The 18,270-nt window shown below is 44.4% G+C and overlaps 1 protein-coding gene across 4 annotated transcripts in view; it reads left to right on the top strand.

The window, feature by feature from the left end:
- The window catches only part of E2F3 (E2F transcription factor 3), a 93,674-nt gene that overhangs the window by 31,140 nt on the left and 44,264 nt on the right, over positions 1-18,270 (top strand). For 2 of the 4 annotated variants that reach the window (XM_032247726.1, XM_032247725.1), the window contains exon 1: positions 11,376-11,560. The exons of the other annotated variants lie outside the window; for them this stretch is intronic. In XM_032247726.1, coding sequence (XP_032103617.1) covers positions 11,462-11,560 — 99 coding nt within the window. In that variant the 5' untranslated portion in view covers positions 11,376-11,461. Of the gene's footprint in view, positions 1-11,375; positions 11,561-18,270 lie in introns of those variants that run through there. 4 annotated transcript variants of the gene reach the window in all.

The raw sequence follows: 18,270 nt of genomic DNA, 5'->3' as shown, positions 1-18,270 counted from the left end.
CAACTCCCTGGTTCAAGCAATTCTCCTGCCTCAGCCTCCTGAGTAGCTGGGATTACAGGCACGCACCACCACACCCAGCCAATTTTTGTATTTTTAGTAGAGACGGGATTTCATCATGTTGGCCAGGATGGTCTTGATCTCCTGACCTCATGATCCGCCCACCTCGGCCTCCCAAAGTGCTGGGATTACAGGTGTGAGCCACCGCGCCGGCCCAACATAGGAATGCAACAGGGACATTGGGGGAATAGCTCATGACACCTGTGAAGGAGAAAAATCCGTTTTAGAGTGTAAGCTGCCCCAACATATTTCTTTGGCCTCAAGGTTGTGGCTGTTTTCACGAAACTCTTCCATCTTGTCTAGAACTTACCTCCTCTGGGGCCTTGGGGAGGGGGGTCTGTGAACACGGAGGCCATGGCGTTCGCTTCCTTTTAGACTCACCGCGCAGTCCCTGTGTTCGCGTCCGCTCTGGACCTGCTGGAGAAGGGGAAGGTCAGGCTGCTGCTTGCCTGAAGGAGCTCAATGTGTAAATAAGCGCATTAGATGTATCTGGGGACAGCCGTGTAGGTTGGTTTGAGACAAGATATATGGCACAGACCACAGATTTTACATTCGGGGGAAACATACAGCTTCAGCGGGCTGAGTTTCTTCTAACCGGAGGTGTGGTCGGAGGCTTACAGCTGTGGTTGAATTAGATGAGTGATGGAACAGCTTCTGCCCTGAAATTCTCTGACTGAGAGATGGATGTGATCTGGAGTATGTGGAAATGGGATAGATGGAGGGAAGGTTATGGGAGAAGTGAACAGGGCCTTTTCCAGGTGATGAGGCCCTTCCAGGGTGTGGTATGGCCAGGTGTGTCAGACGTAGGGAGCACAAGGTCAGAAAGGACTGCACTGAGCATCTTCCTGCCTCGGGGGCCTTTGCACTTGCCGTCCCATCTGCCTGGGACGGCCTTGCCTCGCCTCTTCATGTGACCTTGGCTCCTTGTCATCCGTTGACTCACCTGTCACTTCAGAAAAGCCCTTGCTACCATCCGGTCCACCAGTCACTCTTTATCCTGTTTTAGTGTTTTACTAACATTCGTCACCATCAGCGATTAGACTCTTGTGTTTGCCTGGTATCTACAGAGTGGCCTGAAACTCACTAGGTGCTCTATGAATATTTGCTAAATGAATGAAGAACTTGAAGGAAGCTGGCAGGGAGTGGACTCGCTGTGATTAAGGGGTTTGGAAGGTTACTCAAGGCAGCCTCAGCTCCTTTCTAGTTGTTTTTTTTTAATTCAGACTCTATTGAGTCAGCTCAGTTCATACATGTACCAGGTGCCCATCCGTGTCATACATTATGCTAGTCTGAGCTCAGGAATCAAATGAATTAGACCTTAAGGAGATCACAGACTAGTTCTGTAGCCCAGGCCGTTAATGTGGGTCCCTGGACAGAATTCTAGATATTACTTAATTTTTTTATTACTACCCTCTACCCGAAATTTAGCATTTTCTTCTAGTGCTGGCAATAAACCACAGTAGAACTGGCAGTATGTTTGACTGTCACCCATAGAAATAGATATTTTCATATCACATTACACATGTTGCAGCTGTCTTGAAATATTGTTTATGCTCATCATGACTTCGAAATTACAGTAATTTTTGACCTGCTGCTGGATCTTTTTATTTAATGCACTAACACAGAAAACATAGATTACTGTATGATAAATTGCTTTTTACTATTTTGAATAGCTGTATTTCAATCAACGTATTTCCTTTGTAATCCTATATATATATATTTTTAAGGCATAAAACTCACTAGTCTGAGAAAAGGGGCCCAATAGACTTCATCAGGAGGCCAAAGGAAGGGCCTATGGCATGAAAACATTATGAGTTCTGGCAGAATTACGTAAAAAGAGAAGTCCTATCACTTGTTAAAATCATGTTAATGAAGATTCCTATCAAACGTGGACCCCATCTTCTGCTCTGAGTTTACTGCTTCCCTGTGAATCTTCTCCCCGCTTTTATTAATTTCGGGATGGAAGTTTGCGAGGGATTCTTTTTTCATAGGTCCGTTGGAAGTGGTGCTCACCCTATCAGGACTGTAAGAGGATATTGCAAGCTTTGATGATTGAGCAGAAAAATCTTCGGACAGCTGGTCAGAACAAGCTTGTCCTGCCTTGTGGGAGCGACAGAGTTTTCCAAATGATCTTTGGGTTAAGACCTCAATTAAAAACAGCCTAAATTCACTTGTAGCAGGAATGTATTAAAGAAAAACATGAGCAAATCCATGTTGTGGTATAAAAAAGGAAGCACCATCGTGGAAGTCAGAGGCTTGAATTCTGATGAACTTAACACGAAGGAGCAAGAAACTTTAGACTGGTTACTTCACCAGTTTGCGATCTCTGTAACTGGGGGTGAATTGATCTCTAAGACCTAAGAATCTGTGGACTTAAAGACACTGATTTGTGGCATAATTAGATGTAGCTGAAACGGAAACATCAAGGTGTCAGAGGAAAAATGTACAGTAATACACCTCAGTTTCTTTTCTCCTGCGCCACTTAAATCTTAGACCCACCAAAAGCTCTAAATGTATCAGTGGATTTTTCATTATTTCCAAAAATATTCTGCTTGCTCTTTCTCTATAAACTATAGAGAGAAACCCAGGTTTCTCCTCAGATGCCTTATTAAGTTTAATTGTTGTATAGTACAGCTTTGCTTCTTTGTTTCATTTAGGACCAGAAGAGGTCCAGGAAGCTGATTATCCCTTACCTGCCCTGACACCCCCATTCACTGCTGCAAGCTTTATAATGCCTGTGGTCACCCTTGGTAGCGATGAGCACTGGAGACTCCACCATGGGTAACACTAAGTAGAATCAGGCTTCTGTTCATCAGAATGAACAAAGGCACGGGCGTGGAATGAGAGCGTGGCAGATGGAGAGGGGTGGGGAGCCTAGAGGGTGGCTGGCTTCAGGCCTCAGCAGTGGAGAGGAGGGTACAGGAGCATGGCGCCAGAGCCACCACACTTGGGACCAGCCCTGGATGCTCTATACAGCACCCATTTGTAAATGGGTGTGGCCCTGGACAGGTGAGGTCCTACTGGATTATTTAAGAATACTTTCGGATGAGCAGTATTTGTTCTTCCCAGCAACAGCTCTTTGAAGTGGTTTAGTGGAATATCCATTTTACAGTCAGCACATGCCCCAAGTCTCCCAACTCCTGGGCTCAAGCAATCCTCCCTCCTTGGCCTCCTAAAGTGCTGGGATTGCAGGCGGGAGCCACTGCACTTGGTCGATGTGCCCCAAGTCATGTAAAAAATGAATAGACAATGCAGAATATAGGGGAGACTAACACATTGCTGGGCCTTTTGATTTGCGAGTGAGACCAGAACACTTTAACATAATAAAAGTCGTAGCTGGTTACCAAGCCAACTTTTTAACTTTGAAAGAGAGGGAAGAATAAGCATTATTAAAATTCACTGAATTGCTGAACCCCATAATTAAAGGGATTCTGGAGGTAAGAAAAATGTGTTCCTTTTGTTGTGATACCACAATAACAAACATTATTGTTACTATTAGTACAGCTTCCTTTTGTTGTGATACCACAATAACAAACATTATTGTTACTATTCGTACAGCTCTTTTCTTGCCTTCTTTTTTTGTCCCTGTCAACCTTCCCTGGGAGAAAGAGGACTTTTCCAGACTAAGATTATACATTAAAGGATTGTCTTTTTTTTATTTTCAAGACGGAGTCTCACTCTGTTGCCCAGGCTGGAGTGCAGTGGTTCGATCTCAGCTCACTGCCATCTCCGCCTCCCAGATTCCCTCGATTCTCCTGCTGCAGCCTCCTGAGTAGCTGGGATTCCAGGTGAATATCACCACGCCCAACTAGATTTTGTATTTTTGGTAGAGACGGGGTTTCACCAGGTTGGCCAGGTTGGTCTCAAACTCCTGACTTCAAGTGATCCACCTGCCTGGGCCTCCCAAAGTGCTAGGACTACAGGTGTGAGCCACCGCACCCGGCCTAAAGAACTGTCTTTATGATAAAGAAATGTTTGACTTTAGCACATTTATGGTAAAATCAAGGGCCACACATAAAATACACTAACACTAATGATACGTGGTAAGCAAAAAAAAAAAAAAAAAAAAAAAAAATCATAGTAACATTTTATAATGTTTTAAGCAAGTTCATGAATTTTTGTTGGGCCGCATTCAAAGCTGTCCTGGCCACATGCAGCCCATGGGCCAGGGGTTGGAGAAGCTACTTCTAGATGTTCTTCCTTCTGTCTCTGCATGTTAGATGCTTTCCCCTCTCTCTTAAAATGACCAAGCGGGACCAAGAAAGCAGAAAGGCAACAAGAACACGCTGACTGGGCTTGAAGCCCTTGAATTCCAGTACGTTTCTGGTATGGACTTCTACTAAAGCATAATGCTTAATTCTATTTAGGGAGTGGGAACGTCTTTCATACTTTTTAAAACATCAGGCCAGGTGCAGAGGCTCATACCTGTAATCCCTGTGCCTTGGGAGGCTCAGGTGGGAGGATCACCTGAAGCCAGGAGTTTGAAACCAGCCTGGGCAACACTGTGAGACCCCATCTCCAGGAAACCATTCACAATTAGCCAGGGGTGGTGGCATGTACCTGTAATCCCAGCTCTTTGGGAGGCTGAGGTAGGAGGATCCCTTGAGCCCAGGAGTTCAAGGCTGCAGTGGCTACAGTAAGCTATGATTGTGCTGCTGCACTCCAGCTTGGGCGCAGAGTGAGACCCAGTGTCTTAAAAATTTAAAGGCATTATTCCCAGGTGGAATGTACTACTGAGAAATAGAAGTCCTTCGGTTGAACGGAGCTTATAAGAAACTATAAAACAGACATTGCCAACTACAGGTGATTGCCAATTTAAACAAAATAGAAAATTTCATAGCTTTTGAAATGGCATCAATTTTAAAGAAGTTTTTGTTTCCTGATCCAGGGCAAGGCTATTATTCTGATTTCAATACCGTTTATCCATCTGAAGAGCATCAACATTGGCGGGTGCCAATCAAGTTTGGAAATGGAACTGAGCAGCATAGTAACCTATAGAAAACATTTAATAATTCTAAAAATGTTTGTCCTGTAGTGTTTACATATTGTTGTTCTGTCTAATTTGGGCAAAAGTTGGTAAAATGTATTTTAGAACCTTATTTTCGTTAAGGGGAAGGGAGAGCCACTGGCTTGGAGAAACTCGTAATATCCAGAGGAGAAGGAAAAGGGACACTTGTCATTCTGAGTTCACGGGAACAGGAGAAACTGAACCCTCTTAGGTTGATCATCAGCCTGATGTGAAGGGACTTGAGAGACTCTAATCTGTTCTTTTCCTTAACTGGTTAGGAAGCCAAGTCCAAGAGAAGTCCCCTGCCCAGGGCCTGGCAGAGCTGACGCAGAGAGAGTGGCCTTCATGGCTACTACCTTCTCATAAAGTCTGTGCTCTCCAGCTGTGCTTGGTGAAAAGATTTATTTAATGACATGTGTGACTCTAAGACTATTTGTGATGGCAGACACCACAGATTTGACTGGGTAATGTGATATTTGTTATTTGCTTTAAGTTAACTTTAGCCTTTAGGATGGCGTGATGCAAAGGGCACCGAACTTGTGATCCAGAAGACTTGGGTTCAAGTTTCAGATTTGACCTCAGTTTTGCTTCTGCAAATCTGAGGACCCTGTTTTCTTAATCCGTGAAATGGGAATGATAATACTCACCTAATTTACCTTACACAGTTGTGAGGATTAATTGTAGTGGGCTTTGGAAAAGTATAAAGTGCTGTATAAACATAAAGAGGTTAACTCGCATCTTTGGTGACAGACTAAAAACGCATGCTTGTTTCAAATTTTGGATGCTCCAGTTTGCAGACTCTTACACATTCTCTTTCTCTTATTTTTACTCTATTTTTTTCCCTTTAGATTTCTTTCTGTAAGGAGTCACAGTATCTCTCTACATCTGGGCTTTGTATCAAGGTGTATAAACTTAAAGCATTACCTCCAGGGCAGTTTGTCAGTGTCTTTGCATATTTGAATTTTTTAGTACTGTGTTCAGTACATGAAACCTGCATCCTTGGCTGGGCACGGTGGCTCATGCCTGTAGTCCCAGCACTTTGGGAGGCTGAGGTGGGCAGATCACGAGGTCAGGAGATTGAGACCATCCTGGCTAACACAGTGAAACCTCGTCTCTATTAAAATTTAAAAAAATTAGCCAGGCCTGGTGGCACAGGCCTGTAGTCCCAGCTACTCGGAAGGCTGAAGCAGGAGAATCACTTGAACTGGGGAGGCAGAGGTTGCAGTGATCCGAGACCGCACCATTGCACTTCATCCTGGGCAACAGAGTGAGACTGGGTCCCAAAATAACAAAGAAAGCTGCATCCTATGTAAGACCATAGGACATTTAAACAGATATTCAAATTTCTGTTGTGAAAATCCAGGCACATTCCTTGCTAGAGATGAAGCACTGAAGACAGTATAATCACCACCTTGAAACAAACCACCCAAGCACAGCTTTGACTACACAGATTGGAAGGGAATTTGGTAATTACACTCTTTAGTTCTTCTGTGGATATAACCAATCTGGGCAATTTGGGCACCAGAGTGGATTTTTAGGCATGAATTATCTGGTTAAGTTAGCCAGATCATTGCCAGCTGTCTCTCATGCTTTCTGCTCTGGAGACCCCAGCCTGAGTAATTGTCTTGTGTTTACTCATGCAAGCAAGTTGCTGGTTTCCATTTTCAAACAAAAACTAACTGCATGTTAGAATGGTATTTTAATTGAGCTATTTTTGTTGCTGATTCAGAGATTCCCCCACCCTTTGCCAAAGGAGTTGCCCAGATCAGAACCCATTAATTTAGTTGATTTGGGGGGTTCCCCTGTTGACTTTGAGGAAGACATAAATATTATAATAGAGATTTAGAAGTTGATAGTATGAGGTTTTCCGAAACATTCAAAACGTATGTCAAATTCGGACCAAACATTTTTCTGCTAATTTTCCTAACTAAATGGAAACTCCAGCTGTATAAATAATGATTTTTGTTTGAAAATATTTCTTCTCTTGATTTTAGAACCATCTAGGGAATTAAATGATAAGTTAAGTAGCAGGAGAGAACAACTTTGTCAATGTGAAACAGAATACAAAATTAATCACATTTTGAACTGAGTTCCAGAATGTAAAGCAACTCTTTAGCATGAGCTGCTGAAGCGAGCTGCTCTTCAGCGAGGAGGAAGAGGCATACTGAGATGTTTTGTTTGTTTCTTTTTTTTTTATTTCTTGGTATGTTTGCCATTTCTCTGTTAGATCTGATTTTAATACTGCACGTCTTTCCACTGATGAGAAGTGCAGTGACATGTCCCTCTGCAACCATCATTTTCCTCCCATTTTTTCTTTTCTTCTTTTTTTTTTTTTTTTTTTTTTTTTTTAACAGTTTCCCTCTGTCGCCCGGCGCCAGGTTGGAGCACCATCTTGGCTCACTACAACCTCCGCCTCCCGGGTTCAAGCAGTTCTCCCAAGTAGCTGGGACTGCAGGCACATACCACCACACCCAGCTAATTTTTGTGTTTTAGTAGAGATGGGGTTTCACTATGTTGGCCAGGATGATCTTGATCTCTTGACCTCGTAATCCACCCACCTCAGTCCCAAAGTGCTGGGATTACAGGCATGAGCCTCTGCCCCCAACTTTCTTTTCTTTTTTTTAAAGAGTCGGGGTCTCACTCTGTCGCCCAGGCTGGAATACAGTGGCGTGATCATAGCTCACTGCAGTCTCAGACTCTTGAGTTCAAGTGATCCTCCCACCTCAGCTTCCTGACTAACTAGGACTAGGTGCATGCCACCAACGCCTGGCTAATTTTTACAATTTCTTTGTAGAAAAGGGTCTCACTGTGTTGCCCAGGCTGGTCTGAAACTCTTGGGCTCAAGAGATCCTCCTGCCTCGGCCTCCCAGAGCATTGGGATTATAAGCACGAACCACTGTGCCAGGCCCTCCTCCAAGTTTTTCATAAGAAAAAAGGGAATTCATACTTCATTTACCTGACACTCCTCATCCCATTTAAGCGAATATAATGGAAACATGTAAATTTATGACCAGTATTGGTCCCTTTCTTACGGTAGGTTTGAGTTTTGATTGTAAACTTTGATGGGGGAAGCAATGGCGCTTCTACCCAGCCTGGGAGCTCCGCCCGCACTGCCTCGTCTGTTGCAGCGAAACCTCCTTAGCAGACATTACATCCTCTCGGGCCCTCGGTCACACTTTCTTGCACTCCATTGATTACATATCAAGGATTTACCATGTTGTGGAACAGCTGGTTTCATCACATGTTTTGAACTCTTATTTAAGGGAGTTTTTTTTTTTTTTTTAAATTCTTCATTCCACAAATACTTAACCAAGGCATTGTTTTGCCACAGGTACATGACTTCCAAAAAAAATCATAGCAGTAGTTATCCAAAAAAATCAAAATAGTCTAGTAGTGTCCATGTCGTCTTACTTTAAACGCTCACTTTTCTAGAATGTTCCAAAGGAACAAATGGCTGCAGTGACTGTTAACCTTAGTCCCAGCCTACTTCCAGCTAAGGCAGTTCTCACTGCAGATAGATGTATTTATTGGTCCAAAGAAAGAGAGAGGAAAACCTGGCTCCTCAGTATTTAGAGTGAGTGATTCACAATTCCGTACATGGGAGGCTTGGCTCCTTCGCTGTCTCTCAGGCTGCTTGGTAGGAAGTCAATGATACCAGCAGAAAAAGGCTGTTTTTCTTTTTCTTTCTTTTTTTTTTTTTTTTGAGACAGAGTCTTGCTCTGTCACCAGGCTGGAGTAGTGCAGTGGCGCAATCTTGGCTCACTGCAACCTCCCCCTCCTGGGTTCAAGCGATTCTTCCGCCTCAGCCTCCCGAGTAGCTGGGACCACAGGCACGTGGTATTTTTAGTAGAGATGGGGTTTCACCATGTTGGCCAGGATGGTCTTGATCTCTTGACCTTGTGATCTGCCCGCCTCGGCCTCCCAAAGTGCTGGGATTACAGGCGTGAGCCACTGTGCCCGGCCCCAAGGCTGTTTTTCTTACTTGGGGTTTCGTCTGCTCTCTGCAAACCACTAGAGAAACTGAAGTTTTCTTTCCATAATGGTCTGAAGTGTTGATAGTTACCATCTCTGTGAAAGCTCATTAAAAATGACTTATTTTCCTTTGGAAGGAGAGGTCTCGTGCTGGACCTAGCAGTGGAATATCAGGACCAAGGATCATAAGCCTCTTGCTGTAACTCTGGTTTCCAGATTTAGTTGAGCCTACTTCTGCCAGAAGTAAATTTAGTGGGCATCTTGAATGGAAAAATGAACAGATGGTCAAGGAGAGAGAAAAGGGTCGGGTAGGGGTGGGAATACCCCCAAAATCCAGTGTTAGCCGGTAAGGGAAGGCCCTGCAGGGGTGAGGGCATCCAAAACACACAATTTACTGTTTGAACCATTTTTGGGTGTATGATTCGGTAGCATTAGCTATGTTCACAATGTTACGTAGCCGTCATCCATGTCCAGAGTTCTTCCACCATCTGTAACAGGAAATCTACCATTGAACAGTAACTCCCCTCCCATCCCTCCAGTCCCTGGTAAGCTCTGTTCTACTTTCTTGTCTGTATGATCTTGGCTACTCTAGATACCTCATATAAGTGGAATCATAAAATACTTGTCTTTCTGTATCTGCCTTATTTCACTTAGCACAATGTCTTCAAGTTTCATTCATATCGTAGCATGTATCAGAATCTGATTCTTTTTCCATCTAAATGATATTCCATGGCATGTATAAGGCCCCATTTTGTTTATGTTTTCATTCACCAGTGGACATTGGAGTTTCCATCTCTTTTTTTCTTCTTCTTTTTTTTTGGCTGAAAATTCCAAAAACCATCTCTTGGCTGTCATGAATAATGCTGCAGTGAACATTGATGTATGAAAGTATCTTCTGTTTGAGGCTCTTTTTTCAATTCCTTTGGGTATATACCCAAAAGTGGAATTGCTGCTCATAGGATAACTGTGTTTAACTTGTGTTTTTTGTTTGTTTGTTTGTTTTTGAGACGGGTTCTTGCTCTGTTGCCCAGGCTGGAGTGTAGTGGCGTGATCTCGGCTCACTGCAACCTCCACCTCCCAGGTTCAAGCGATTCTCCTGCCTCAGCCTCCTGGGTAGCTGAGATCCCACCCAGCTAATTTTTTTGTATTTTTGGTAGAGACTGGGTTTCACCATGTTGGCCAGGCTGGTCTTGAACCGTTGACTTCAAGTGATCCACCGCCTCGGCCTCCCAAAGTGCTGGGATTATAGGCATGAGCCACTGTACCTGGCTGTATGTTTAACTTTTTGAGGAACTATCAAACTGTTTTCCACAGCGGGTGCCCCATTTTATAATCCAACTAGCCCTGCACAAGGAGGTGGGGGCGGATCCTTGCTTTGACCCATCTGCATGTCACCCAATTCTAATTTGCTAACCAGGCCTCATCCTCATTCATCATTGGGTCGCCTATAATTGCTTTTGCTCTTTGCTGAATCTGTCCGCCCCTTGGCGTTGGCTTTGGCTGGGGAAAGGACCATATTTGCTTTGCCACTGACCTGGTTGGACATGTATGCCAGCCTGTTTATGAGGTGCTTTCTCTGGCTGAGGGAGTCAGGGGGTTGTGCGACTGTATTCTTCAGTGTAAAGGTGAGTCAGCACAGCAAAGTGTGCTTGCCCTGCCTCTCCAGAAACAATCTGCCTTTGAGTCTTTTCATTCTCCTAGTAACCATCTTCTTAATAGCTGTGGCTTCATCTAAATGAAAAATTTATCTTGTGCTGCTTACCCAAAGGAAAGGCTCCTCACATGTCAGATATTATTTCACCAATTATCTCAGTAACTTCTGTACTTTTTATTCCTGTTAGCAAAGTTTAGAATGATGCAGGTTTTCACAACATGCAGTGTTTTATGCATTTTTATCCTTATGTAGTTATAAGAAACAAAGGATTATTTCACATACTTTTCATACCTTGAATTTGATATGTTATTGTGTGTATATTTATATCTGGACACAATTCTTTTCATTGATCAGTATAGACAAAGCCTTTAGAGGACAGTTAAGTTTCTCCAGCAATCATGTTTAAGATGTCTCAGGCCAGGCGCGGTGGTCATGCCTACAATCCCAGTACTTTGGGAGGCTGAGGCAAGTGTATCACCTGAGGTCAGGAGTTCGAGACCAGCCTGGACAACATGGTGAAACCCCATCTCTACTAAAAATACAAAAATTAGCCAGACATGTGGCGGGGGGTGCCTGTACTCCCAGCTACGTGGAAGACTGAGGCAGGAGAATCGCTTGAACCCAGGAGGCAAAGGTTGCAGTGAGCCAAGATCATGCCATTGCACTCCAGCCTGGGCAACAAGAGCAAACTGTCTCAAAAAAAAAAACCAAACACTCAAATCAGTTTTTTAAATTTAACCTTTGAAACATTTGTGTAACACAGGTGGCTCATGGGCACCACCATCTTCTTTTGGCAGATAACGAAACAAGCGTGTGTGTCAACACAGAAAGCTGGGTCTGCTCAAGAATTGCTGTGGGGTGCAGTGGCGGTGGGGGGGCAAGAGGGACGCAGGGGCCCCGCCTCCGTGTCTGTGGACCAGCCCTTCTCACAGTCCGTGGCTACCTCTCTTGGCTCTATTCTCTTTCTCTTCATGGAATTATTCTGTGCGGTCTGCATATAATGATTCTGCATTCTAACATCTAACTTCCCTGTGGCTTCCTGGTTACAAAAGACAGTTTCTTGACCTGAAATCCCCAGTTTGGGATTGTTAATAACATTTGTTTTGTAGCCTGTAGTGCTTCAGATACTGTCTCAGCCTGTGTGAATTCTGATAGCATTATTGCCTTATAGAAATTATTTGACCGGCCGGATGCAGTGGCTCATACCCATAATCCCAGTGCTTTGGGAGGCCAAGGTAGGCTGATCAGTTGAGCCCAAGAGTTTGAAATCAGTCTGGACAACAGGGCCAGACCCCCATCCCTACAAAAAATTAATGAGGCATGGTGGTGCACACCTGTAGTCCTAGATACTCGGGAGGCTGAGGCGAGAGAATCACCTGAGCCCAAGAGTTCCAGGTTACAGTGAGTTGTGATCAAACCACTGACTCTAGTGTGGGTGACAAAGTGAGACCCCATCTCTAAAAAGAGCAATGCTAGGGGCAAGAAAGTCTCTTTTTTTTTATGCTGGTATTCCCATTCTGCCTCCCAGTTTGTCTTCACCTCTTTCAAGGTTAGTGCTCTGTGATGGCCCTAACATTTATTTAGTCTAAGGGAAATAAAAATTATTTGAGAATTAATTTGTGTGTGTATTGCAAGCCTTCCATCAAATTATAGGTTAACTATTGTATTTTATTATTTTACCATGATTTCCTATCAAGTACTTTACATACTTTTTAGTTTTTAAAATGACAGAGGCTGCGCTCAGTGACTCGGCCCTGTAATCCCAGCACCTTAAGAGGCCGAGGTGGGAGGATCACTTAAGCACAGTAGTTGAAGACCAGGCTGGGCAACATAGTGAAACCTGGTCGCTACAAAAAAAATTAGCCAGGCACGGTGGTGTGTGCCCGTGTTCCTAGCTACTGGGAATGCTGAGGTGGGAAGATCACTTGAGCCCAGGAGACAGAGGGTGCAGTGAGCCACATTCATGTAGCCTGGATGACAGAGCGCAACCTTGTCTTGAAAAATAAAAGTAAATGAAATAATAGAATGCCCTTCCCATCCAGATTGTAAGGCTTTTGTATGTTAGCGTCCCTGTGGTGTGTTGTATGTTGTAGGTACATACTCCTGTTTATTACTTATGGTGTTTTTAGGCAGTGAGGTTTTTAATATTAGCTACTCATGATTCGTAACAACTTCAGTCTTTAGGAAATAAACTTTATTCGAATCCTTGAATTCCATTTTTAAGTGCAGTTACAGCTGACACCTTAGACAGATGAAGGGTTTGTCCACATCTTAGTTCATTCCTTCAGAAAACAACAACATCTAGGATCTAATATGATCTCTCATGGGCCCTCAAAAACTACTCGTCTTTTTTAGAAAGTCTAGTTGTGGGTGTGTTTCTCTTTATTCCATTGTGTCTGCCTGCCTTGTTACTGCTGTTTCTGGAAGAAAATGCAGAAAATTAGCACGGCTCCTGTCCTTGCTGTTTTGTATAACCTTTATGTCCTCACCTATAAGCAAGATCCTTGGAAATGAAATGTTATGTCAAAAAACAGACCAAAAAAAAAAAAAACCACAACAACAACAGAAAACACATTTTCTTAACTGTTTGATTCAAGGGTTTGTGACTAGGTCTTGGAAAATGACAAAGGTCTTGGGAAGTCCCGCTGAGTCATGAATGGGTGTGGTAGGACTGGGACATGGACCTCTGGGCTTTGGTTCTGATGCTGGCTTCTCCGAGGGCAGCAGTCATGCTGGGGACAGCCGTTTTGTCCATTTATCCCTAGGCCTTGCCCTGTCCCTGACATATAGTAGATGCTCAATATATGTCTTTTGAACCGAACTGCATTGGCCTGGCCATGGCTTGAGCGCTTGGACTAATAGCAAGCTGAGTGTCAAGTTCCTCCTCAATCAGGCTGGGGAGTCAGGAGCAGGTCATGGTGAGTTGGTCCTTTTGTGTAGGAATCCCTGGTGGCAGCAGCGCCTTGTACTTAAAAATAGAATACTACCAACATCATCTTCCTTCCCAGGATGACAAGGCATTGAGAAAATTAGAATGTGTATATATTCTCCATTTTCTTTTTTTTTTTTCTTTTTTTTTTTTGAGATGGAGTTCCACTCTGTCCCCCAGGCTGGAGTGTAGTGGCACAATCTTGGCTCACTGCACCCTCCGCCTCCTGGGTTCAAGCAATTCTCCTGCCTCAGCCTCCTGAGTAGCTGGATCACGGTCTTGCACCACCACACACAGCTGTTTTTTTCTATTTTTAGTAGAGACGGTGTTTCATCATGTTGGTCAAGCTGGTCTCGAACTCCTGACCTCGTGATCTGCCCACCTCGACCTCCAAAAGTGCTGGGGTTACAGGCATGAGCCACCGCGCCTGACCTCTCCATTTTCTAAGACATGCATTTTTTCATTTGTATGTTTTATTTTAGCCTTGATCTCCCTCTATATTTGTTTATAAAACAGTGGTACATCTTGTAATCACTTGCTTCTTAGAACTAAGGAATTTGTTTTCTCATCACTCTGAACGGCAATTTAGCACAGTACAGTAAGTCCTCACGCCATAGGTTCTCGAAAACCAGTTTTAAATGAGTGATGTATAATGAAACAAATTTGACCACAGGCTAATTGATAAAAATAAGACTTAAGTTCCTAACAAAATACTTACGATATTAAACATTGAAATAAAGGTATGCCATACATACATTTAAGAAAGACTGGCAGAGTGCGGTGGCTCATGCCTGTAATCCCAGCACTTTGAGAAGCCAAGGTGGGCGGATCATGAGGTCAAGAAATCGAGACCATCTGGCCAACATGGTGAAACCCCATCTCTATTAGCAAAAAATACCAAAATTAGCTGGACATGGTGGTGTGCCTGTAGTCCCAGCTACTCGGGAGGCTGAGTCAGGAGAATGGCTTGAACCCAGGAGGTGGAGGTTGCAGTGAGCTGAGATCACACCAGTGCACTCCAGCCTGGGCAACAGAGCAAGACTCCGTATCAAAAAGAAAAAAAAAGATTAATTGAAAAACAAGTAAGATGATTATTTAATCATTTATTCCAGCTCAGGATTTCTGATGGATAGAGCCTGTCCCAGCAGCTCAGGGTGTCAGGCGGGGCAGCAGCACTGAACAGGATGCCATCCCATCAGAGGGCACATTCGTACACAGCCTCTCACTCAGACCGGGGCACGTCCCATCACGGGGCACATTCGTACACAGCCTCTCACTCAGACCGGGGCACGTCGCATCACGGGGCACACTCGTACACAGCCTCGGTCACGCAGACCGGGGCACGTCTCATCAGAGGGCACATTCGTACACAGCCTCAGTCACTCAGACCGGGGCACGTCCCATCACGGGGCACACTCGCACGCAGCCTCGGTCACTCAGACCGGGGCACGTCCCATCACGGGGCACACTCGCACGCAGCCTCGGTCACTCAGACCGGGGCACGTCCCATCACGGGGCACACTCGCACACAGCCTTGGTCACTCAGACTGGGACACTGTAGATACGCCACTTCACCCCATGTGCACAGCCTTGGGGTGTGAGAGGAAACCTGAGGACCCAGAGAAAACCCACACAGACATGGTGAAAACCTGGAAATTCCACAGATAGTGGCCATGGGCAAGAATCCATTTTTTTTCTCATCAATGTTATAACAAAATGACATTGATGAAATGCTATTCAAAGACCTGCTGTAGTTACGAATGGGTTATTAGACGGGTTTAGGTCTCTACTTTGCTAGTTGCTTGCTGACGTTAAGTTTTTCATCATCTGCAACTTAAAAATCCAAGAATGATGAAATGATACTGTTTAGCAGAGTCCGGACATATTAGCTACAGTTGTTCTCATGAAATTATTTCACGCGAAGTTTAGGGATTTATCCTGGAAGGCAGTAGGAGTGCCTACTCACCACATGTGGGCGTTGTTCTGTCATTCCACAGGTAGCACTTAAGGTTGGAATCATTGCTGACCCCAACATAAAATGCCTCTTTCTGGACGAGGAAATGGAGAGTGAAATTTGTAATTCCCCGTGTTGTTTATTTCTTTAAAGTCATAGTCTTGCTGTGTCACCCAGGCTGGAACTGGAGTGCAGTGGCCCAGGCTTGGCTCACTGCAACCTCCTCCTCCGAGGTTCAAGCAATTCTGCCGCCTCAGCCTCCCAAGTAGCTGGGACCACAAGCGTGCGCTACCACACCTGGCTAATCTTCGTAATTTTAGTAGAGACAGGGTTTCACCATGTTGGCCAGGGTGGCCTCAACTCCTGGACTCCAGTGCTCTGCCTGCGTCAGCCTCTCAAAACGCCAGGATTACAGCCGTGACCCACCACGCCCAGCCCTCTGTATTTTTCATGGGATGGATGGCTGAACATTTAGAGATAACCTAAAAAGTTAAAAGTAAAAGCAAAGAAATCTTAGTAACAAAAAGCAACTTCATGCAATGTCATTGTTTTACTTCATCTTAATAAATGTGGCCACCTTAGAGCCAGAATCTGATTGATTTTTAATAGTCTTTCTTGGATAATATCAGGATAGAGAATATAAATTAGATTTACATATTAGCTTGCATCTTGTCAGGGAAAATAGGTAGATTCTCTGCACATGGAGGAAGGAGGGACCTCCACGTTGTCCTGTTTAGTGTCATACTAAGGAAGAGTATGGCCAGCCAGTGCCTGGCGTTCTGCAGCTTGGGACAGGTGGTAGGCTAGGACGGCACTGCCTCTCTTGTGAGCTTTCTTGCCCAAGGGACAAATGAGTTAAGCAGTACTATATCATTAGTGGTCTCTCTCTCTCTCTCGCTCTCTCTCTCTCTCTCTCTCTCTGTGTGTGTGTGTGTAAATGTAAGAGAACAGAGCCTATAAGTCTTGCCATTTTGCTTTATCAGGAATCCCACTCCTACCCTTCACCATAGGAATGTAGTCTTAACCCCAAGCCACTGCTTTTTCTACATGCACTTCTAATCTTGAGCAGGTCTTGGGGGCAGTTCACTGCTGCACCAGCAGACCACACAACTCACAGCTATCTTTTTTTTTTTTTTTTTTTAACGATGATTTGCACTGATCTAGCCTCCAAGGGGTAAGGGCCCAGATGAAACAGAATTTATTTTATTTATTTATTTATTTATTTATTTTTATTTTATTTTATTTTTTTGAGACGGAGTTTCACTCATGTTACCCAGGCTGGAGTGCAATGGCGCGATCTCGGCTCACCGCAACCTCCGCCTCCTGGGTTCAGGCAATTCTCCTGCCTCAGCCTCCTGAGTAGCTGGGATTACAGGCACGCACCACCATGCCCAGCTCATTTTTTGTATTTTTAGTAGAGACGGGGTTTCACCATGTTGACCAGGATGGTCTCGATCTCTTGACCTTGTGATCCACCCGCCTCGGCCTCCCAAAGTGCTGGGATTACAGGCTTGAGCCACCGCGCCCGGCGTATTTATTTATTTATTTATTTATTTATTGAGACAGAGTTTCACTCTTGTTACCCAGGCTGGAGTGCAATGGCGCGATCTTGGCTCACCGCAACCTCCGCCTCCTGGGTTCAAGCGATTCTCCTGCCTCGGACTCCCAAATAGCTGGGACTCCAGGCGCACGCCACCATGCCCAGCTAATTTTTGTATTTTTTAGTAGAGACAGGGTTTCACCATGTTGACCAGGATGGTCTCGATCTCTTGACCTTGTGATCCACCTGCCTCAGCCTCCCAAAGTGCTGGGATTACAGGCGTGAGCCACCGTGCCCGGCCGAGAATTTATTTTTATATCATGTCATCTTGTGCAAAGACTGCTACATAATCAGGCGTCAGAAATCTAAGGGAATAGGCTGTGAAGTCATTCTGTCCATGAGTTGTGTTACAACACATTCATTCATTGTAAACAATCACCAACAGTCGTTGCCATAATTTATTCTTGGCAGTAAATTGGGTTTTCAAGTGACAGAGTAAGCTATCAGAATTAAGCAACCATGAGCTCCAGTTATGCATGCTGGAAAAGATGTCTGTGAGACTTCGGGTACCACCGCCTCATATTAGAGGTGAGCAAGTGGAGGCCCAGGGAAGGCAGGTGACTTGCCCACGGTCACCCGGTGGGTTAGGGCCATATCAAGAACTAAAACATTGGTCATTCATCACATTCTGTCCTTAAGCCTTCTGCTCCACTTCCTGTTGACACAATGGGCAGGATTTTGAAATCCACTTTCATTCCTGGGGATTGATACGAAAGGTTTTTCACTTGTCCAATCCCATTTTCTTTCTCCAGGCAGATGACAGGTAGCAATTTCAGAAACTGAGCAGAGAATGGTGAAAGCTACATTGTAGTGGGCTCTTTTTGGTTTGGTTGTCATGAGTGCTCTCAATGCAGAGCTTAGAAACCTCTCCAGAGAAATAATCATCAGCTCTCCAAGGAGTGCTCTTGTAGGCTAGCATGTTGCCTTGCTTGCTGGTGTATATCTACCTGTAAACTCCCGGCATCCAGTGTCCACACAGAGAAAAACCGGCTGACGTACTTTCCTCTGTTGTATGACAGACAATCAGAATGTAGCTCTGGTGCCTTGTCATGTACCCACAGTAAGTTAAATGTGTTTGCCTTTAATATATAAATGT

The sequence above is a fragment of the Sapajus apella genome, unplaced genomic scaffold (genome assembly GCF_009761245.1).
Source record: "Sapajus apella isolate SASKATOON/1434 unplaced genomic scaffold, GSC_monkey_1.0 scaffold63, whole genome shotgun sequence".
Taxonomy (NCBI): Eukaryota; Metazoa; Chordata; class Mammalia; order Primates; family Cebidae; genus Sapajus; species Sapajus apella.
Note: the sequence above shows the minus strand (reverse complement) of the source record. Positions and strands in the feature narration are given on the sequence as shown.